Below are 25,014 nucleotides of genomic sequence, written 5' to 3' on the forward strand. Positions count from 1 at the left end.
AATTATATTCGATGAAAAACATTAAAAATCATCCAAGAAAACATGCAAATACTATGCAAAAAAACCATTAAATCTTCCGTTAAAAAATAAATAGAATCAAGTAAATAGTAACTCAAAAAGTTTGTGAGTTATGCCTTCACATTTATAATAAAAACATAAAGATTAAGCAAAGAAACAAAACAGAGGAATGTATAAACTTTGAGCTCATTTACTCAAATTCCCTTACGTGTAACTTAGCCGGTTCTTCCATAAGGACTCCATAAATATCATTTATACATAAATATACTTTAATTTTTATACAATTCATTACGGTCTCTTTAAAGCGCTAAGTTACCAGACGCCTTTATTAAAATTTTAGACAATAGAAAAGCATATTCTATTATACTTAACTTGCTTCACTGTAGAAAACACAACAGATTCATAGTTATTATAAAATGTTATTTTAATAAAGTGCAAGATTTATTATACTTCTTTTTACTTAAACCATAGTTTCTTTCTGCGAATAAATAACCAGTCAAAGCAATGGTAGACATTAATAGCAGTATGTATAATTTAACATATGTGCATACATAGTTGTTGATGGCGTAAAACACAACACATCCTAAAGCATGATAGAGCTGATAACACCCAAAGCCAGTTTCTTCTTCTTCTTTAAAAATGAGTCCAATAAATGCTGAAAAACAAAAAAATACAATAATACGTCAGCTTCTAATCAGGATATTCCGTAATAACTAGCTTTATACTTCCTTATTTAGATTTTTTTTTTTTTAATATGAACAATGCGTATGTCTTAGGGGTCTCAAATTGATATTTAAGTGAAAAATTACTGAGCACATGTCCAATGTTTTTCAAATCACTCCTGACTACGAAAACCAAAGCCAGTTTTACTGCCAAAAAACTTGGAGGTGTTTCTAAAATCAATCTTTCAATCTTTAACTCTTTTCTATTATTTCCAGCAATCAAACAAGAATTGTTTTTGTCGCGTTTTTACAACATATAAAACCAAGCAATGTATGCATATATACATCATAATATTGTATATATTTTAGGTTGAAATTTTGTTTTTTGCTTTTTCGTGCTCTTCATTTTTAAAACCTTTTTTGATGGCAGTGGTAATAGAAAACATACTTTGGAAACAAAGATCAGAAGTATATGCTTCCATTTATTAAAATGGACGCATAGCACTTAAAATTTTAAAAAAATTGCAGATTTTTTTATTAAACTAGAAAGCGCTATAAAGTGCTATGATAAATATGATTAAGATAAATATAATGAGGTAAATGTATGAGTCTTTATATTATCATAAAAGGATCTGTCATCAAAACCGTTGGTTGAAGGATTAGTTTGGAACATAGAATGTAAAAAACGCATCCTACATTGAAGCTTTTTATTGGAAATAATATGAAGTATGAACTGCACAGTCATGAAAATTACTCATACTACAAGATGTTGTCTATATAGTGTCTTATTGATATTGTTCGGATATTGCATCCCTTAAGTAAGTGTTTAAAAGAAGAATTTGATGCATGCATGCATTTTATGATGCTGTACGTAGGGTAAACCAACCAGTGAAGAAACATCTACCCAGTGAAGGAACATTTGATATATATATTGATTAAAAATAAGAATTTGAAAGTTTTTCTTTAGATTGATTGGTAAAATTAGCTTACTGCCAAACAATAGGAAGTCATCTAGCAATGTTTTGGATTACATGGACAAATAGACTTCTCTGGAAAAAATTTTGAATTTGTTATTACCTCTGCAACACCTTGTTTCTTTGAAAAAATTATAAGGTGAGTGTTTGTATTTATATGTTTGAAGTGGAATTAATTGCATGTAATAGTTTTATTTGTCTCACTGTGAAAAGGAGAATTCAAAATATAGTTATATTTTAAAGCATCATAGTACTGAGATAAGGGGTGTTTATTCACTGGATCACCAAACGATGAAAAACCAGTGAAGGAACAAGTGTTCCTTTACTGGTTTTTTTCTAAGTTAATGAAAATAAAAGATAAACTTTAATTTTCTTGTACCTTTAGTGATGTTCCGCATCAAAAATATGTTAAAAATACGAAAAACAACTTCCAACCAGTGAGGGAACAGACATGTTCCTTTACTAGGCATAGATTTCCCAGTGAATGAACAGTATGTGTTAATATGTTGACACTTTAATTTTCAATTCATGATTACAAAAAAAGTTAACATTTTCTAAGTATTTATGTGTCACAATTTCAAGAATAAGCTTCGTTTTAAATATTGGTTATAAATTTATAAAGAGCATTAAAATATAACCAAAATTAAGTGTTCCTTTACTGGGTGTTCATTCACTGGTAAGAGCTGCTTCTTCACTTGGTCTTCTTACTACTTGTTATTTGAACCTCCACAACTTTAAAACAATATTATATAAGTTCTCTGCAACTTTCTTACAAAATTTGCAATTAGTAACAAATATGTTGACACTGTCATTTAACTAAAATTACGAATTTTGAAATTAATATGATTTTTTAAAAGGCAAGCGGAGCTTAAGTGTTCCTTCACTGGTTAGTTTACCCTATGTATAAAATGCAGTCTGTTTGAATTAGTTATTATTAGCTAAATTGTAATTGGAAGACAAAAAAATTCAAAATTTTCATAGCTTATTTTTTAATATTTTTACTGTTCTTTCCAAAGGCGAAAAAAAATAGCTCCTTCATTTTTATTATTCGCTGAAAACTAAACACTTAACACAATGGGAAAAAATTGAGATCAGGAATTTTTTTAATTTCATTAAAAAAAATATTGAATTATTCTAGCTAAATACTATGCTTCCATTTTTAATGAAATAAAATAAAAAACACCCTCTTGATTATTTTTATATTAAAAAATATCATATTTATTCGTATGAGAAAAAAATTGAGACAAAGGAACTTTGGTATTTCACTAGTTTCTTCTTAAGAAAATCTTAAAGTATTTTACATACATAAATACATGTAAAGGAATAAGAAAAAAAAACGAACGATAAGATTAAAAAAAAAAAGTTAAAGACATTTGCAATACATGAGCCTCCAAATATAGTTACTCCATTTTGGTAAATTGAGTTGATTTTCAAAATTTTCCCTATTCATAGCTTTGTACCAAAATATTAAAAAAAATTATTTTAGACCTTTTTCTCATGCCCTCGTTCACAAAAAATATATAACGTAGGACCAATAATATTTCTTTTATTTCATTCTATTTCAAATGTTATAAGCCATAGGTTAAAGCTTGAATTAAAAAAATTAAAAAAGGTAGGATGATATTGCACGATAAGACAACTTCAACAAAATGACATTACGAGCAAGTTCTGGAAGTTGGAAGCGATCGTAAAGTCATAGCAATTATAGCCCAAATTCAGTTTAAGCCCCCTGCGGTTCCATGATGAAGAAATTTACCGCCACCAAAATAAGAATTGCCAATTAATATTTCAATAAACGGTCACAAATTGCAAACACGAAAAATGAATGACATGTAAATTTCCCTCGAACTGGTACGTAGGGTGCGTAATCCGTAAAATCTATTTTTACCACAAAATAATACATCGACATTTTTACAGTAATATTTATTTAATCACAGTGAATAAGTAATTTCGGAGCAAATAGTACTGTAAAAATTACGGTTTATCCTACTGTTTGTTCCGTAACATGTTCAGGTAAAAACTAATTTTTAGGGGAAAAGCACCGGCACCCTAAATGCTGGTACTTTTTACAAAAAATTGATTCGGAATTTTTTCATTGCAGACAAGTTACAAGTCGTAGGTTCGATTTCAACCGGAAATTATATACATTACAGAGGATAGGAGAGCTAAAAAGGACCTAGATTAAAAGCTGGGTCAATCAAGCACTCAATGGCCCTGCTATAAATAAAAGCTAAGTATTACTTCAAACTGATTTTCTATGCTCTATAAAATTGTTTCACATCAGCTTCAAAACCTAAAAAATACTCATAAGTTTGTTTTATATTACAAACACTCCAAACGTAAACAAATTATTGATTTAGAAAATTTACAAAAAAAAAAATGAATGAATCAGGTCAAATTAATCGCTAAATATTTTAATCTCTTATTTAAGCCTAATTTAGGACTAGGTGTCCTTTGGAGTACTAAAAATAATTAACAAATTATTGCTTCAATTGTCAAATGACAATTCTAATTATTAAATTATAACAACTCTACTTCGCACATGACTTGTAAAATTTAATAACATACAAGTCATTTGACATTTTATCTATCTATCTATATCTATCTATCTATCTATATCTATCTATCTATATCTATCTATCTATCTATATCTATCTATCTATATCTATCTATCTATATCTATCTATCTATCTATATCTATCTATCTATATCTATCTATCTATATCTATCTATCTATATCTATCTATCTATCTATATCTATCTATCTATCTATATATGTATACTTACCTCTTACTTGGCACGAGATAATTCCCATAGCAGCTCCCCATATGGCAGCAACGACAAACATCATAGTTGGCTCATTTGAATCCGGGATCCAATTTAGCATTTTAACGAGTATAGAAAAGTTTAAAACTGCAAAAATTGCGGTAAATACATATCTACCTACATACTTTTCTAGCAAACCATAGAAACCGGAAAACAGAGATATCGCACATCCTGTAGATAGCATGACTAAAGAAACATGCTCAATTCCCCACGCACAACCTATGAAGTCCTAGAAAATTAAAAGCAAATATGTATTTATTCATACTACTTTATTTATTAGAACAATAAGTAATAAAGTGTAGAATAGGGTATCCCTTGGATTGGGCTCTGTTCTTTGGAGCTTTTATTGCATATGAAATCTTCCATATTCCTATCCTAAGTAATAAAATTCTACGTAAAATCATTGAGTTTATTGTATTTTATTGTAGATATATTTACATAAAGAAAAAATGTCTTTGTTAATTTATATAATTTTTCCATGTGCAAATCCATTTCGGGCAAATCCTTGGCTGAAATTATGTGCAAAACAGGCAATTCATATTTCTTTTCCTGTTCTATTTTATTTTTTTTCTTAAATAAATATTTTCTAAAATTATTAATTGTCAACTTCTTTAAATTATCCATTATAATATTACCTTTCGCATATCCCTTTTCGTGCCCATCCTTGGTTAATCAAACGCACTTCAGTACTGCAGTAAGAACGCACTTTAATGCAAAACTCCCCTACTTACGCTTTTAGCTCAATTTGCGCTTTTGTTTTCATATTTTGCAATCTGGCAATCTTGTTCGAAATATTTTAAATCATTCTTGAATAATTTTCCGTTCATGGAAGTTCATTTGAATTCGCTACTAGCTTTATAGATTTCCTTTCATATTTATTCCGTATTTTCTTTATATTTTATTTTCTGTTTTTACATGATATTTTTACTTATCGTGTTCTTGTTTATTGTAAGTTTTTTATAAAATTTTTTGAGTGCTCCTCACACTATATTGATATATTTTGATTTGGCTATATTGATACAATATTAGAAAGCACTATTACTTGCGGATATAATCGCGTTAGTTGATAATTCCGGATTTTTTTTTTTTAACTTTTTCCTATTTTCTTCCGGTTCCGCGTTATTTTTATTATTATTATTTTTCGTTTTTTTTCCAGTTTTCTCTACATTTTGAATTCATATATATATATATATATATATATATATATATATATATATATATATATATATATATATATATATATATATATATATATATATATATATATATATATATATATATATATATATATATATATATATATATATATATATATATATATATATATATATATATATATATATATATATATATATATATATATATATAATATATATATATATATATATATATATATATATATATATATATATATATATATATATATATATATATATATATATATATATATATATATATATATATATATATATATATATATATATATATATATATATATATATATATATACACAGTCCAGTCACATTAATGTGACCACTACCTACTGTCGACGTCAACGTGAAATAACCAATCACAGAAGGCAGATGGAAGCACATTACAGTGGATTGTATATATAGGATGTCCTAAGGCATCTGAAAGCATTTCAATTGTTGGCGTAATGCAGCAACGTAGCGATTTATCCGACGTCCAAAAGGGCATGATTATTGGCTTTCGGGCCAAGGGTGGAAGCATTTCGGAAACGGCTGATGTTGTGAACTGTTCGCGTGCCGCCGTGGTGAAAGTATACCGTGCATGGCAAAATGGCACTATACAAAACAAGCGGCGTGACACATGTGGTGCACCACGGGCCATAGATGACAGAGGTGAACGAAGGCTACGGAGATGCGTTCAGGCGAACAGACGTGCAACTGTTGAGCAACTGGCCACCCAGATGAATCAAGGGGCTACTAAGAGTGTATCCTCAACGTCTGTTCAGCGAGCGATGCTGCGCATGGGCCTCCGCAGCAGACGCCTGGCTAATGCACCTATGCTGACTGCTGTTCATCGGCGACGAAGGCTGGAATTTGCACGCCAGTACCGCAACTGGACGCCTACAGAGGGGCAACAGGTGACTTTTACCGATGAATCACGTTTTATGTTCCATCGCACTGATGGACGTTGGCGTATACGGCGTGAAACGTCTAAAAGCAAACATCCTATAACAATTGTCGGAAGGCTGCAGGCTGGAGGAGGGAGTATTATGGTTTGGGGAATGTTTTGCTGGCATTCACTGGGTGCACTCATCATTGTGGAAGGCACAATGGATCAGCACAAGTAAGCATCTGTCCTTGCGGATCATGTCCACCCCTACATGGGAATTATTTCTCCTCAGAATGATGGCATCTACCAGCAGGACAATACGAGGTGTCATACAGCTCGCAATGTATGTGCGTGGTTCGAAGAGCACCAGGATGAATCTACCGTACTCCCCTGGCCAGCAAACTCACCGGATTTAAATCCAATCGAGAATCTGTGGAACCACCTCGATCGGGTTGTTCGCGCTATGGATCCTCAACCACGCAATCTAGCGCAGCTGGCAACGGCACAGGTGTCGACATGGCTCAACATCCCAGTGAGCACCTTCAGAAACCTAATTGACTCTCTTCCTGCACGTCTCGCAGCGGTTCGCTCTGCCAAAGGTGGTTATTCTGGATTTTGACAGGTGGTCACATTAATGTGACTGGACTGTGTAATATATATATATATATATATATATATATATATATATATATATATATATATATATATATATATATATATATATATATATATATATATATATATATATATATATATATATATATATATATATATATATATATGGGTCATTCTCACAAAAGCAGTCATTTTCATGTCCCCAGTATATTTTATGTTTGTTTTACAGCTTACGAAAAAAAAAATTCAGGGAAAGTGTCCTTCGGAATGCAAGCTAACAAAAGAATAGAAATAAAATTATCAATTTTTATTTTATATTTATTTTAGGTGATTAAAATATACCAATATGTCATTCCCTCACTTGTCCCCACTGCTGATTTAAAAAAAGAAAAAAATTGTTTCTGAAATAAAAAAAATTTTTTTACAAATTCGTGTTTTTTATTTCAGAATACTGAAATATAGAATTCAGAAAATCAATTTTATATTTAATTTCTGATAAAAATATTAACACAGCACTTTAAACTTTGTCCCCAGTCTTTCGCGCCATTCCCTCACAACAAAGTTCTTATCACCTGCAATCTTCTTAGAATAAAAATATTTTAATAAAAACTTCAGAAGTTAACAACTGGCATCATAGAACAAAATTGCAGTATGTTTCCATCTTCAACTTAAAGAAGCTTTGCTGTGGAATAAATTTGAATGAATCAAACCAGGTAAAATTTTTTACATTTGTCATTCCCTCATGTCATTTTTTAGAGTAAAATAAAATACAACTTCATCGAGAAAGTGGATAAGTGGAAAGTGGATATGTTGCTTTCTTGTATGAATATAATTGTATGTGATTGACTTCAGAAATTAATTAGGCCTAACTGTTATTTTTAAATTTTATTGAATTCGTCATTCCCTCACTAGTGTATAAAGTGAGGGAATGACGCTGAAGTGAGGGAATGATTCAAGATGAGTATATTATCAAATTTTTTTTGTTCAATCGTGCCAGCCAATTTTATTTCCCAAACCTGTAAAAACTATTAAATATATAAGACTAAATTATAATAAATATTAGATATACTTAGTATGCTATCATTTTCAAACTTTAGGTAGATGTAACTTAGATAAAAACATGTATTAAAATAAAATATCATTCCCTCACTATTAGTGTCATTCCCTCACTTTTCAAACAGTGAAAATAATTAATTTACTTATTAATTCATTCGAAAAATAAATTAAAAAATTAATAAATTAATTTATTAAATTAATTAATTTATTTATTAAATTAATTAATTTATTTATTAAATTAATTAATTTATTTATTAAATTAATTAATTAATTATTTAAAAAATTAATTAATTTAAATATTAAGTATAATTTATAGGATATATACTTTCTTTATAATGCCATTACATATTTCTATTAATATAAAAAGTTTCAGCGCTTTTTATTCACTTTACTTTTTTGGGATTTTATGAACTGAAAACTGACAGTTTTCGTGAGAATGACCCATATATATATATATATATATATATATATATATATATATATATATATATATATATATATATATATATATATATATATATATATATATATATATATATATATATATATATACAAATTAACATGAAAAACATGAATAAAATAAAAATAAAAAAATAAATGGTAGAGAAACAAGAATGGTAAAGGCAAATAGTCGTTGTCAAGACACATCTAATTGCCATAAATAATGCGATATTTCTGAATAAAGAATAATTATCCTAAGATAAAAATTATTCTTTATATGTGTCGATATCGCAAAAACCTAATGTTGTAAAAAATCATGAAATAAAAGAAAAATGTAAAAGGAAATCAAACTTACCGGCGTGAATTAAAACGCGGTTTAGGTTTAAAAGTACAATAATAAAACAGTTAACAAAAATCGCGAAGATGTAAAATATTGCTTATAGCTTGAATCGAATATAATAAAATTAAAAAAACATTTGATCGAAGAAGAAGAAAAAAATGTTTAGGTAAAATATTAGTGCTGCCATCTATGAGAAACAATTAGTAAAAAGGTAATAAAATTGAAATAATAATAAAAATGTTTAACAGATTGAATAAATTAGCAGTCTTAAAAAAAAAAGGAAAAAAAATCATTAACAGGGAAATTAATTTAAAAGTCAGTCTGTCAGGATAGAAAGCCGTTTATAGACTTATCCTTCATTCAAAAAATCTAACATAATTTTACAGAATACACATATCCATCTTTCATAGGGTGACTTATTTAAAAATCAGAGCCTGCATACAGGAATAGAAAACCGTTTATAGGTTTTATTCTTCATTCATACAACCTTACATAATTTTAAAGTATACACGTATCACCTGCATTCATTTGGGGTGGTTCTTTACGAACCAGAGCCCATTCCACTTATACAAAAATAAAAATAATTAAATAAATAAATAAATAAATAAACTGTTTATTATACTGGACAATTAAAATTAAATTAATTTTAAGAGGCTACAAATATTAAAAAGTAACTAAAAAATATTTAACTAATCCGGTATAAAAGGTCATACATCCAAACTATTCCGTCCAGTGGCTTTAGGAATAGTTTATCATAGTTAGTTCCTAACTTGAAAAAATCAGAGCTTATTCTTAAAACAGAAAAATTAAATAAAAATTAAAAATTAATGTACCAAGTTTTTTACGATTTTTTTAAAATAGAAATTAAGAAATGAACTAGGAAAATGGCTATTAATTAAATCGTTTTTATATATATCAGTATCTAATAAAAACTCGTTATAGTTAGAATTATTCCTGTAAAATCTATGAATTTGATTGGCAATAATATTAGAAAAAACCTTATTGGCTAAGTTAGAGTTGAAATCTATGCATTTTTTAACTGGAAATTTAAATTCATTTCTTTTGTCAAAAAGTTTAAATGTAATATTTTTATCTGCATTAATATTAAGAGTCAAATCTAAAAAATTTTTGCTGAAGAATTACTTTTATTTGTTTTATTAAGAATTAATTCATTTGGATAAATATGTTTTGCTAGAATATCGAAATCATTAAAATTAATAACTAATAGATCATCAATGAATCTGAGAAAGAGAGAATCAATTGGAAGATTAACATGTGATTTTACAAATCTATATTCTTGTAGAAAAAGAAAAATATTGCAGATGTTAGTACTGAAATTATTTCCCATGGGAATACCATTAATTTGTTGAAAAAGGTGGTCATTGAAAAGAATATAATTGTTGTTAAGGTTAATATGTACTAGAAAGTTCCAGTTATCTTCATTAATAATATCACTGAGATTAAACATGCTATGAATTTGAAGAAGGTCATCATGAATTTTATTAGTTGGAAGGGAAGTATAGAGGTTTTCGAAATCAAAACAGTGAATTGAATCTACATTTTTTAAAGTTTTTAGTGTATTTAAAACCTGAATGCTATTTTTAATATTCCAATTTAAATAGTTATTATTTTTAGTAAGTTTATTAATTTTGTTATAAACTTTTTTAAGAATGTTCTCAAAGTAAATACCGATTTTTTTCATGTTACTATTAACGCCACTTGCAATAAACCTGAATTTGGTTGGAGTCTTATGGAATTTTGGATTGGCAAAAAGAAAAGGAAAATTGTTAATATTATTTGGTTTAATTTTAAGTCTTTTATAGATAGCATTAATTTTATTAATAATAATATCACTGTTGGTGTTAAGTTTTTTGTAGGTAATATTGCTATTAAGTTCATTGGAAAGAAGTTGTTTGTAAAAAAATTTTCAAATAATTGCAAAATTATTACTAGCTTTATCAACAGTGGTTATACAAAATTTATTTTGAATATTTTTAATATCTTGTCTTAAAACAGAGTTAAAAATTAAATCCTTTTGAAAAACTAATTTGTCCCTTTTAATATTGATTTTAAAATCTTTAATGATATTCTCTCTCCATTCAAAGAAACCTTCAATTGGGAAATTATGTTTGTAAGATAATTTTAAAATAAAATCATCGAGATTTTTAATAAAAATGGAAATAACTTTGTTTTTTGAAGTTGGAAAAGATGGTCTATATATATATATATACACAGTCCAGTCACATTAATGTGACCACTACCTACTGTCGACGTCAACGTGAAATAACCAATCACAGAAGGCAGATGGAAGCACATTACAGTGGATTGTATATATAGGATGTCCTAAGGCATCTGAAAGCATTTCAATTGTTGGCGTAATGCAGCAACGTAGCGATTTATCCGACGTCCAAAAGGGCATGATTATTGGCTTTCGGGCCAAGGGTGGAAGCATTTCGGAAACGGCTGATGTTGTGAACTGTTCGCGTGCCGCCGTGGTGAAAGTATACCGTGCATGGCAAAATGGCACTATACAAAACAAGCGGCGTGACACATGTGGTGCACCACGGGCCATAGATGACAGAGGTGAACGAAGGCTACGGAGATGCGTTCAGGCGAACAGACGTGCAACTGTTGAGCAACTGGCCACCCAGATGAATCAAGGGGCTACTAAGAGTGTATCCTCAACGTCTGTTCAGCGAGCGATGCTGCGCATGGGCCTCCGCAGCAGACGCCTGGCTAATGCACCTATGCTGACTGCTGTTCATCGGCGACGAAGGCTGGAATTTGCACGCCAGTACCGCAACTGGACGCCTACAGAGGGGCAACAGGTGACTTTTACCGATGAATCACGTTTTATGTTCCATCGCACTGATGGACGTTGGCGTATACGGCGTGAAACGTCTAAAAGCAAACATCCTATAACAATTGTCGGAAGGCTGCAGGCTGGAGGAGGGAGTATTATGGTTTGGGGAATGTTTTGCTGGCATTCACTGGGTGCACTCATCATTGTGGAAGGCACAATGGATCAGCACAAGTAAGCATCTGTCCTTGCGGATCATGTCCACCCCTACATGGGAATTATTTCTCCTCAGAATGATGGCATCTACCAGCAGGACAATACGAGGTGTCATACAGCTCGCAATGTATGTGCGTGGTTCGAAGAGCACCAGGATGAATCTACCGTACTCCCCTGGCCAGCAAACTCACCGGATTTAAATCCAATCGAGAATCTGTGGAACCACCTCGATCGGGTTGTTCGCGCTATGGATCCTCAACCACGCAATCTAGCGCAGCTGGCAACGGCACAGGTGTCGACATGGCTCAACATCCCAGTGAGCACCTTCAGAAACCTAATTGACTCTCTTCCTGCACGTCTCGCAGCGGTTCGCTCTGCCAAAGGTGGTTATTCTGGATTTTGACAGGTGGTCACATTAATGTGACTGGACTGTGTATATATATATATATATAGATAGATAGATAGATAGATAGATAGATAGATAGATAGATAGATAGATAGATAGATATAGATAGATAGATAGATATATATAGATAGATATACATATATATATATATATGTAAAACGAAGGAAAGAGAGAAATCTAAACAATGTCAGACGACGCAATAAATAATGAAATTAGTAATTCCCCTAAGGAAAATAAACTCACATAAAATTGGAAGCCTAAAAGCGAATGTAGCAAATGTATATGTTCAAGGTCAAATCAGCTTTTAGAGACCAGAAACAGAAAAAGAATTATTACAATTATTAATTACGAGTTAAGAATTTTTAAAGAGATATTATTACTGATGCTCCAATAATGTATTTACTATAGTTAAAATATTTATTTCCAGAATATTTTTTATATATAAATTATTATGCATGAATATTTTTAAATTTATTTTTTTCTCTCCTTTGTAACTGTTTATACATAATTTCATAATACTTACGATTGGGACAATATCATATAATTAAAAATTAACCTTACTCTTAATAATTGAACAATAACACTGACAAAAATATTCCCAAAGTGTTTAAAATATTTTAATTGCATAAATGCTGCTAACTTTAAAGCAGAAATTAAACAGATTTTTAAATGAATATTTAATGTTATAAATATTTCTAATACTAATGATACGTAGTGTAAAATAAGTGTTAAACATAGTGTAAAGTAATGTGATACATACTGTAAAATAGTGTTAAAGTAATGAAACATATTGCCAAAATAAATATTAGTAGTTATGTTAGAATTCCGAACAAAAAGTTTATTGATATCAAAATCGAAATAATTTCTTTTATCATCTATGTCAGATGAACAAATATTTTCACAGTTAATTACGTTTTATTTTGAAGGTTAAAACTAAGATTGTTATCATGATTTTTAAAAAATGTAAATGCTTTAGGAAATTTTTTTTTAAATATTTTAATTAATAATTAATTAAAGCTAATAACATTATCAATGTATCTGAAAACAAATTTAATAATTAATATAATTAAACTATGATTTTACAATAGTAGTACATAAAAATCAACCAAATTCAATAACCAAGTGATACAATTAGGAATATTTTTAGTAATAATTCCTTAATTGAGAAGTAGCTTAATATACTCATCTTCCTTTATATCTTAACCACCATATCTTAATCACAATCAACATTTAATTCTTGCTTTAAATTATTATTATTTTATAGTAATAAAATATTTCTTGCTCATTAGTAATTTTTGTCCATATATTATTTTAACATTTTATTTTCATGATGTCGCATTAGTAATTAGATCTTTATTTTATAGTATTGACCTAATAAATCTTTATAAAATTATAAAGCAAAACGTAAAAGATCATAAAATTATAATACAATATAAAATTATCACAAATTATAAGATTATGAGAAAATTCTTAATTTTTTATTTTCTCTATCAACACATTTGTAACTGTAACTTTATTTGATTTCCGGCTGCTAACTGCAAGTGACTGAAATTTTAAATACTTGAAATTGAATACTTTAAAATTAAATACTTTAAAAACAACATTCACTTTCTTTAAAAAATTATTATTATTTAATAGTAATAACTTGTTGATTAATAATTTTTATCCATATATTAATTTAATATTTATTTTATTCTCATGATGCCGCATTAGTAATTGGATCGTTATTTTATGGTATTGACTTTATAAATCTTTATAAAATTATAATACAATATAAAATTGTTACAAATTATTAGATTAAGAGAAAATTCTTAATTTTTTATTTTCTCAATCAACACATTTGTAACTGTATTATTTGATTTCCGACTGCTAACTGCACGTGACTGAAATTTTCTTTGAGCATTTTTATTAATTATTGCTTTATATGATATGACTTTGTTTCCTTTTCTTTTTTACGGTTCTAGATGTCATTGCCTAATATTGCACGTTTGTTTAGCTTTTGCTGAAACATATAATATTTAGAAGATACCATTTTACCACATTAGAAAGCAAATAATGACGTCTATCTATTTTTCTTTCTCCATCCGAGTCCGAACTTTTCTACTTTCTATTTATTAATAAATTTTTTTATTTTCCATTTTACTTTATTTTATTTATTTTTCGTTTCATTTTATTTATTTTTAATTATTTTATTTATTTTTGATTTCCTTTTATATTTATTTTTGATTTCTTTTTATTTATTTTTAATTTCATTCTATTTATATCTATTTTATTTATTTATTTTTAATTTTGGTTTATTTATTTTTATTTTATTTATTTTTGTTTTATTTTGCTTTATTTTATTTCATTATAGTTCATTTCATTCATTTTTTAATTTATTTCACTTATTTTTTATTCAACATTTTTTTTGTTGGCATTTGAATTTGACTTATTCTTGATTTATATTTTGCAACGCTTTGTATTACTAATATTTCTATTTACATTTTCGGCTTATCTTTGCTTTAAATTTCTTTTTCAGTGGTTTAAAAAAGATAAGGATTAATCTTCTATATTTCTCTTACACGGCACCAAAAAAAAGCGTCATTACAACTCCCCGAATGACAACGTTAGAAAATCGACCAATTATTGCTGCTAAAAATGTCACACGACAAATCAAGCTTAGGGGGCTCAACGTATAGCGCTTTTAAAAACGGAAACAACAACCAGAGTGAGCATTATCAGGTTGTTGAATTCAGATTCATGCCCTAAAAACATGATAATATTTCATTTAAACTGGCTCAACATATAGTGCTTTTAAAAACGGAAACAGCAACCAGAGTGAGCATTATCAGGTTGTTCAATTCAGATTCATGCCCTAAAAACATGATAATATTTCATTTAAACTGGCTCAACATATAGCGCTTTTAAAAACGGAAACAATAACCAGAGTGAGCATTATCAGGTTGTTCAATTCAGATTTATGCTTTAAAAACATGATAATATTTCATTTAAATTCAATTGGGTATAATATGAAAAAAACACAACTACTTCGATTTAGTAGGAACAACATATGACGCAATGCTAAACGAATGGAATTTAGTTGTTGTTTATTTAGTTATTGTTATTAGTAGTTGTTGTTATTTGTTTTAGTTGTTGTTGTTTATTTAGTTGTATTTAGTTTCAATAACTTTTCTTTATAATGCAATAAAATCTGGCGAGCAGCTATTTAAACGGTCGAACACTTCGTTTGTTTATTTGTGGCTTGAAGTTAGGCTCGCAGAAAATGCCGTTCATGGGTTAAATTTAGTAGGAACAACACAACCTATGACGTAGGCTATATTATACCCAATTAGGAATTAATTAATCAATTGAAGTGAGAATGCTTTAAAAGGCCGCTGTTGAATTGATATTTTTCTACTGGGAGCTACCTAAGCGTCTAAAAAACGTCTAAGTGTTTGTATTGAATGCATTGAATTTTTTTATATTTCGCGTTTATTTATGCATTGAATTTTCACGCTTTAAAGTGCAGAATATTAGTGAAGCTGCTAGGGCTTTTAAACGTAATGAAAGAAAACGTGTTCGAAGAGCCCAAGAAAGTGTTGAGGAATGTTATGGAAGACGTAGATTGCAGAGATAAAGTGCAATAATAACTGTTCAAGATGTAACAGTAGATGTCGAATATTGGCTCAATGACGGAACAATGCAGTTATTGTAACGCTTACTTCTGGGCCAAAGAAAGAAATTCTTCTGGCAAATGTACGAAATGCTGCCACGATGAAAAAATTAATTTGCCTACACTAATGGACATTCCCGAGCTGCTGCAAAAATTATTAAGTGATAATTCGATTGAGGCACGAAATTATCGAAGTCATATCCGGGAATATAATTCTGCTTTTGCATCATTTGGAGCACACATAAAGCCACCTCCTGGAAATGAACCGTATTGTTTTCGGATTCATGGTCAAATTTATCATATGGTGTCGCTTTTGTATAGCAATGATCAAAATAATGCTGGATACGGGCAGCTGTATATTTTTGATTCAACTGAAGCTACCAACAGACGCATTGAAAACAATACTGGATGTTTACGCTCTGTAATGGAACAATTAGATGGTGTATTGAGGCAAATTAACCCTTTTGCTGCATCATAACTTCATATGCATCAGTTTATTCAATTAAACCCTGCAACAGATGCAAAATTAGTTTTTATGGAAGATCCCTCTTCAGATTTGATGTTCTAAAATGTTACGAACTTTATCACAAATGTTAATTAATATAGAAATTGATTTCAATAATGCTGATCACCAAAAAAATATTTCATTTGGCGATAAAACAAATTTTTGTGTTCTTGAAAATGAAAGACTTTTTGAAGGTTATTATCCCACAAGGAAAGGTTAGGGACTATGTCTATGTCTTTGATGATAAAATACTATGTCTTTGATGATAATATACTATGTCTTTGTGCTAGAACATTGTGTTCATTGGCAAGCGAGCGCAGCGAGCCATGGTTCACGGCGTGAACCACATAAGATTGCGTAGCAATTCTCGGGGGCTGGCGAGCGTTAGCGATCAGGGGGTGGAGCCTCCTAGTTCAGGATACATCTCGAAGCTAAATAAAAAATATAAAAAGCCAGAGATAAATAAGTAATACAAAGGAAACTGCCGTTATGAAGTTAACTATGTTCATGTAGATAATAGAACATGATATGTTGTTTTCTTTCTTACTTACAATACTTCTTCATATAATTTTTCTATCCCATTAGAATGTGCCAACAACTATGTTAAACAATTTTAGTTTTATTTTCTTTAAGACCATGGGAATAAACAGATATAAAATCTACACATTACTAGACAAATAATTAATAGTTTAAATACTTAAACAGTGTGAAAATAATTTTTTATTAATGCTTAAATTGCATTTATTTATTTCTCTTTCTAATTTCTAATTTTTTCAATTATCACAGATGTAGTGCTTAGTATTAAACGTTTCGCAGTTTTTAAATTATAACAGGCGTCACAACAAAAAGTAATTTCTGATTTAATATGACATGAGTTTTATGACCGTAAATTAAATTATTATATAAATTGCTTATATGATTAAATCATTTTATCTAATTATGCATTTTGCTAGAGTAGTATTGTTATATGTTTTACATGCGTTTTACCAAAATAAATAATAATTTTTGACAAAAATTATGAAAATCATTATTATTTAAATAAGTTAACTAAGTAAATTATGCGTTTTGCCAAATAAGTATTGTTATTTAATTTACAAATTATGAAACATATGTTCAAAATATGTGTGTATTTTTTTAAATTGTTTTATTTTCAAATGTTAGGATTAATTAAAGTATTTATTTCAATAATTCAAAACAGATTTTCAAGCTAGAAAATCATTTCAGAAGAAAATAAATTTATCTCAAACGCATGTACAGAGAAAGAAATCCCGGTAAAATTGACTTTACTGCATGATAATGAAATTTCTTGTAAAAAAATAAATAAATAAATAAAACATTATTCTGATTGGAAAAGAAACAAAGAACGATTCAATTTGGTAATTTTTCCATTCACATGGTAATGGTTTTCTAGAATTTCTGGTTTTAAAAATTGTAAATATCATTATCATTAGAATAATAATAATTATAAGAAATAATTTTAATTATTTCTTACTACCATTTATTTAGCAAAAAGTATAAAACTGAAAATAATTAAGTGGCTTTTATGCCATGCTCTATGGTATCATGATAAAATTATACCAAATATATTCTAAATTTTATGACAAATTATAAAACTAAATTTTATTGAAAATTTCATCAAACTTATTACGAAAGTGCTTCAGTAAATATTACTCTGCTTTTTGGTGTTCCCATAGAGTCAGGCACGCAGTAAATTTTACAATATTCTGGTAGTTTCGACCATACTTTATTTCTCAGTGTTTGGTCAATAATACATAGTTAAAGTAATTTGTTTCCTAGCTATTTTCCCACCCCTTTTTTTTCATCTATTCATTTTTCATATTTCATTCATTAATACCAATGCTACAATCTTAATGTTTCGAATTAAATAGCGTTTTCGTTCCAGCTTTGTACCTTAGTATCGTGAAATCAAATTTAAAGTGAATAAACTTTAATGTAAACTATGTTTGCCTGGTATTTAACCGTTTTCTTGAAGTTTTGAACATATTTTATTTTCGGTGTATAATAATATTTACGATTTTAAAAATTATATAATTACCTTCGTAAAATCACCTAAAACAAATGCTTGAATAATTCCCGCTAAAATGAATATCGGTATAAGAAGAAGTAGATTTCTGTTCCTATGGAATCTGATGGTCGTTAAAGCCATATTCAATGTAAACTTCACTTCACCACTTTTGCGATTTAAATTGTCTACGAACAGCAATGTAATCAATGCTGAAAGAAAACTCATTACAACATACACTGTAGTCAAAATATATCTGGTTTCTTTACTCGGCTTTTCTAGATTATGCAAAATGCAGGCTGATTCCATGCTGCAAAATCCTGAACCACACACGCAACTTGAGTTGAAGTTGTATTCTCTTTTCATAGAGTTTCTTTGAAAAATGAAATGTGATATAACATTACACAAAATATGACTTGCTTGATACACGCAACCGAAAAATCCAAAAAAACGTGATGTTGTAGTCTCTAGTATTTTTATAGCTTTATCTGAAGTGTGGAAGTTGAGGACAGATAGATCTTTTAGCTCACTTTTAGCAACAGCTTCTGATTTTGTTCCTCCTTCAGGAACTAAACTCAAACGGGATATTCCGGATTCAAAAATCCGTCCATATCCAGGCTCATTTGATAAACAATTGCTTCTATTATCTGTGGAAAGCAAGTTTTCTGTCGTAGTCGAAGTTTGTTTTGTTCCACTTCTTAAAGAACCACAGGTGTCTTCCAGAATGGTTTGGATTTTATCCTTCCATACCTCCTTCTTTTCTTGTTTATTAAAGCCTTCTTCAATTAACTGACTCTTGTCGTTGCTTGAAGCTCTCAGGTTCAATGGTGATCCATGTGCAAATTCAAGTAATGCAATTTCTGTATCTGTATTAAGTGCACCAGCTGGAACCGTGCCATTTTCTCCAAACAAGCTTTGCATGGTAGAACTAATACTATCCTTATGCTTCCGAACACTATCATAAAATTGTGAACTATCACTCAAATTATTTTTCAAAATGTTTATTTCTTCAGTAGAATTTTCTAGATTAAGATTATGAGGATCGTTTCCTGAGCACAAATTTGCGTACAGAGAAGATAAATCATTCACATACGTGCAGAGGGAATTAAAAACAAGAGAGGATGCAAAACCGACAATTATAGAAACTGGCATCATCACACCAAACACAGGGTAATAGTTTGAAGACAAATAAGGGACGTATGCAAACATGGAAATTACCAATACATGTTTACTACCGAATTTCTTAATCAAGTATTTTGGTAAAAACAAGCAAGCAATACAGCCACATGCGTACTGCACGGCAAAGCATATGAGACCTACTTCAGTATTCATTGTACTTTGCAAGGTGGCTAATCCTTCTGAGGCGGTGAACGATAACAGAAACGTGAAGCTTACCAACACTAAGTTTTTAATAGTTCTTGCTTTTGTGAATTCATTAGAATTATCAGGTTTTACATATTTATCAGTGTCTTTACTGATTTCTGCCTGTTGGGATTGCTCCATATTTAAATTCTGCCTTTTGTTACCACAATGTCATATTTTCTATAAAGGAAGGGAAAATATTGATCGTTATTACACTTAATTTGATTATAAAAAAAGTTGAAGCACTTTCAAAATTTTGTTTGGAAAAATTTGATATTTTATTTAAATAAGTGTGAAGTAATAAGAATTCATTTTACGAAAAAAAAAATTCATAAATAATTAAATTAAAAAGTTTAGCAGTTTTACAGTCGTTCGATAGATGTGATCCTCTTTGTTCAAGGTCCTTCTCAGTAAAAAAATTTTTAGATGAAATTACGGTAAAAATAATCGAAACTCAGGATATGGTAAAACGGATCTGAGGGTGAGTGAGATCCGTTTTACCATAAAATCCGTTTTCAAAGGAGAACAATACCAAACAAATCTATAATACCAAATTTTTACAGTAATAATTTCGGTAAAAAAGCTAAATGACTCTAATTGAATAATTATTTCTGTAAAAATTACGGTATAATATGTTACAGTAAAATTTAGTTTTACAGATGATGTACACCACAGTCATAGAACTTTATGCCGCAATTTGATCCGTTATTTTTTCGGTGTCTCTTGTGTGCCGCAGCGGAATGGAGAAAACTGAAAAAGTATGTTTTTATTTGTTCGTAGTTCAATGACTGTAAAAAAAACTAAAGGGAAATTAATCCTTAATTGTCTCTGGCACAAAACACGTAGAAAAAACAAAACTTGAGGGAATTAACTTTTGACTTACTGTAATTAACTTTAGACATCCTCCGATTTATGGTGTGAGCAAACTACATTTCAAGAAAAGTTTTAAAAAAGTAATAAATGGATAAACAATTGCATGCTAAATGTCCGACCTATTACGCCATTAAAGTTGTATCGTTAGTAGCCGTACCTCCTATCGTCACAACGGCATAACGGCAATAACGGCATAATAATTCGTTCCAGCTTTCGATGGTCTAATTTCTTTAATGATGATTGATCGATTCAAATTGCTTTAGCAACCAAAATTGTTTTATTTTTTTATCGCAATTTCTACTGCTTTTCGCATTTATATTTCAGTTTTATATTCAAAAAATTTTACTTTATACATGTTATCTTAATAAATTTTTAATAATGGTATACTAGGAACTGCAATTTCTTGAATGAGGATGTAGGTTCTTAGAATTAAAGACGAAAACAAACATCTAAGGATATTTTTGAAGCTGATAAACGTTTATAACAAATCAAAAAAACTTTTCGAAAACTTTAAATAAAAAAAGAAGATTAAGCAATGCACTTTTAAAAATATATTGTATTATAATAATACTTACTTTTAAGTGTCTTGAACTTCGTTTTAGCTGAAATTAGCTTTCGACTATTCTCGTCAAAATATACACTATTGAGCATTTAGTGGATTTTATGAAAATGCAATAATATCTCAGGAATAAAGTATACTTGATATATCGATCTGCATAATTAAATCTAGAAAATAAATTTATTGCGTTGCACCTTTAACCAGTAAATTTGTTCAATGAAAAATTGCTTAACTGTTGCTCGAAAATAAATTTTTGCTCATAATCATTTATAAGCAAAAATCTGCCAGTATAGATAAAGAGTGAATTGCTTCATCATCTTTTGAATTGGATTTCTGTGTTCTAAACACATTTAAAAACTTAAAAGGATGATTTTTTCATGAAATTGGCAGCAAAAATGATTCAATTATAGCAATAAAAATTAATGAATCATAAAATGTAATTTGAACAGAAGGTGGGCAAAGTACTAAAAACTTTTTTATAGTAATACTATTTTTTTTTCACATTTCTCAAGAAATACATAAAGACTTCATAATAATACATTCTCACTGCCACAACTCAAAAACAATTTCTTAAAACGATATGAGATATATTTCATATTTTTAGAGAACTGATAGAAGGACATTCATATTATGAAATATTATTATTTTTCCATTTAAATCTTTATAACTCGAATTTTTAAACTTCCGTATTTAATTCTCTTTCAGGTTGAATTTTATTATTTGTAAAAAATTTACACTGTAAAAAAATTCCGTGCACTGCAAAAAATTTCGAACTATGGTATTCGTTTGCTGGTCAAACAATGGTATTCGTTTCGCCAAACAATGTTATTCGTTTGCTGGTTACATAAATTGGTGTTCAGTTTTACTATGTATTGGTGCTTTCACTAGCTCCGAACAACGAGAGAAGTTTGCACCAAAAATGGGATTTTGAAAGAACCTAAAAGCAGCGAAAGGTTGCACCAAAAATCAGTGTTTTGAAGGGAACTGAAAGCGGAGGAAGGTTGTACCATTATTAGGTATTTTTAAAGCGCCACAAAGCAGAGAAAGTTAGCATCATTATTAAATATTTATTAAAAAAAAGGAGAAGATAATTTAAATCAAATTTACACTACCGGTCAAAAGTTTGCGAAAATTTTGAAATCTACAAAAAAAAGTTCTAAATTCAAATGTTCATAGAACTGCGAAAAATCATTCAAATGGCATGAAAATTTGATATGTTCTAATGTGAACTCTTTACAGTTAGTTACATATGATCAAATTGCAATACTTTGTTTTTTGCGAACTGAATCCACCTTTTCATCATGAGTTGTTTCTATGGTGAAAAAAGTTGTTAAGTTTGATTACTTGCCAAACTTTCAAAAAATATTTTTTGTACTTTCTGTTAATAGAAAATAGTTATTTAAACAGTTCTATGTCATTCCTCAAAATTTCAAATCGATTTGATTTTTTTTGACGAAGTTATAGAATTTTGAAAAACATGTGTACTTTTCTCGATTTTTAAGCATTCCACATTTGCGGTGCTTTGGTCTATACATCTTCGACCAAAGAACTTTTTAATTTTAATGTTTTCTATATTTTCAAATAATTAATATTGATTATAAAACAAATATTCTTATTTATTATTGTAATTATTGTTACTACAAGGAACTTATTATGAATATAATTAAAACAATATCTCATAGATGTCACATTTCATCTAAAATTTGTTTGTTCTTGCAAACGATGCTCTGATATTTGAATCGAAGTCAGTTATGGGACATTTTACAACAGGAATGGAACTCTATATCACTTGAAGTGATTAATGGTTTATTAGAACGAATGCTATGCATTTGTAAGGCTATAATAAAAGCAAAAGGTGGATGGTTCGAGGAATCTAAGATTTAAATGTTAATTTATTTAATTACAAAATACGAATAAGAATATGTTAAATATTTGACCTGTTGTAAATAAAATAGTTTAATAAAAATGCAAATTTTTTATACTATTGTTATTATTTTTTTAGAATTATTTATGTAATTATTGTTATAACTTTTTAATTTAATTTAATATAAAGTAAAAATATCACAACAAAACTAATACAGGTAAGCAATAAATATAAACAATAATAATTACAATAATGAATAAGAGTATTTGTTTTATGATAAATATTAATTATTTGAAAATATAGAAACATAAAAATTAAAAAGTTCTTTGATAGAAGATGTATAGACCAGAAGACTGCATATGTGGAATGCTCAAAAATCGAGAGAAGTACACATGTTTTTCAAAATTCTATAACTTCGTCAAAAAAAATCGAATCGATTTGAAATTTTGAGGGCTTACATAGAACTGTTCAAATAACTATTTTCTATTAACAGAAAGTACAAAAAATATTTTTTGAAAGTTTGGCAAGTGTTCAAACTTAACAACTTTTTTCACCATAAAAACAATCCGTGATGAAAAGCTGGATTCAGTTCGCAAAAAACAAAGTATTGCAATTTGATCATATGTAACTAACAGTAGAGGGTTCACTTCAGAACATATCAAATTTTCATGCCATTTGAATGATTTTTCGCAGTTCTATGAACATTTGAATTTAGGCCTTTTCTTTGCAGATTTAAAAATTTTCGCAAACTTTTGACCGGTAGTGTATATATATATATATATATATATATATATATATATATATATATATATATATATATATATATATATATATATATATATATATATATATATATATATATATATATATATATATATATATATATATATATATATATATATATATATATATATATATATATATATATATTACATAACACATTTAAAATAAAAATAGTTTAATTTTCATAGATTTAAATAATTAAGTTATAATTTGATTTATATAAATATCTCTCTTTTTTTAATTAAATATTTAATATGATGTTAACTTTTTCTGCTTTTTGGCGATTTAAAAATATTTTCTTTCATATAAAAATTTTTTCTTTCTTCAAGTTGTTAAATGTAAAATTGAAATTCTTTTTTCATTTCATTCGTTAAAGAACCAACCGATGCTATAGAGTTAGTATCACTAATGTTTTAAAAAGAATTTCAATTTTAGGCTGAAGCAAGTTCTTATTACTATATATTTTGAAATTATTTTACTATTTAAGAACGAAAATATTACTTTCACAAATAAAAATTTATATCAAAGAGTAGGCAAATATTGAATTGATTAACCCCCAATCTCTAATTAAGGAAAGATTCCAATATTAATTGCATTGGCGTATGAAAATAATAAATTTAGTAGTAAATTAAGAAGTGTAAAAATAATGACATAGCGTGGAAATATTGACGAAAAATATACAGATCCCGATCAATATTCAAACATAATTTATTCATTTACAATCACTGTTATGTTTGTATACATAGACAGAATATAATAATTTTTATGCAAAATTTTAAAATTAAATATATTATACTTTTTATACATATAGCATCATTAAAAAAATACAAAATATTCACTCAAAATTATGATAGATAGTATGTTTCTGTTACTTAAAGAGTGCATTCAATTCAAACTTCCTTTTAATTTACAGTAATTTAAAATAAAAATTATGTTAGCATATGCCTCAATGTTTACAGT

At 28.4% G+C, this 25,014-nt stretch overlaps 1 protein-coding gene across 1 annotated transcript; it reads right to left on the reverse strand.

Annotated features, from left to right (window-relative positions):
- Positions 1 to 424: 424 nt before the first annotated feature.
- LOC139425702 (N-acetylglucosamine transporter UNC93A-like) lies at positions 425 to 21,775 on the reverse strand. The gene is made up of 4 exons (XM_071181406.2): positions 21,424 to 21,775; positions 18,647 to 20,155; positions 4,442 to 4,709; positions 425 to 673 (listed from the first exon to the last, which is right to left on the reverse strand). Exons 2-4 carry the CDS (start codon positions 20,114 to 20,116, stop codon positions 438 to 440), a joined length of 1,974 nt encoding a protein of 657 aa, XP_071037507.2. The 5' UTR covers positions 20,117 to 20,155; positions 21,424 to 21,775; the 3' UTR covers positions 425 to 437.
- Positions 21,776 to 25,014: the final 3,239 nt, after the last annotated feature.

Source organism: Parasteatoda tepidariorum, chromosome 8 (assembly GCF_982258835.1).
Source record: "Parasteatoda tepidariorum strain Cologne lab strain chromosome 8, Ptep-v5.0, whole genome shotgun sequence".
In the NCBI taxonomy this organism is placed as follows: domain Eukaryota; kingdom Metazoa; phylum Arthropoda; class Arachnida; order Araneae; family Theridiidae; genus Parasteatoda; species Parasteatoda tepidariorum.

Bases quoted from the DNA above. Each gene is read 5' to 3' on its own strand.
- LOC139425702 (XM_071181406.2), bottom strand. From the start codon at position 20,116: ATGGAGCAATCCCAACAGGCAGAAATCAGTAAAGACACTGATAAATAT. The intron at 4,710-18,646 runs GTAATTATATAA...TTAATTTTCTAG, and splicing joins TTTTAGGTGATTTTACGAAG to GACTTCATAGGTTGTGCGTG. The intron at 674-4,441 runs GTAAGTATACAT...TTTGTTTTTCAG, and splicing joins TATCTCGTGCCAAGTAAGAG to CATTTATTGGACTCATTTTT.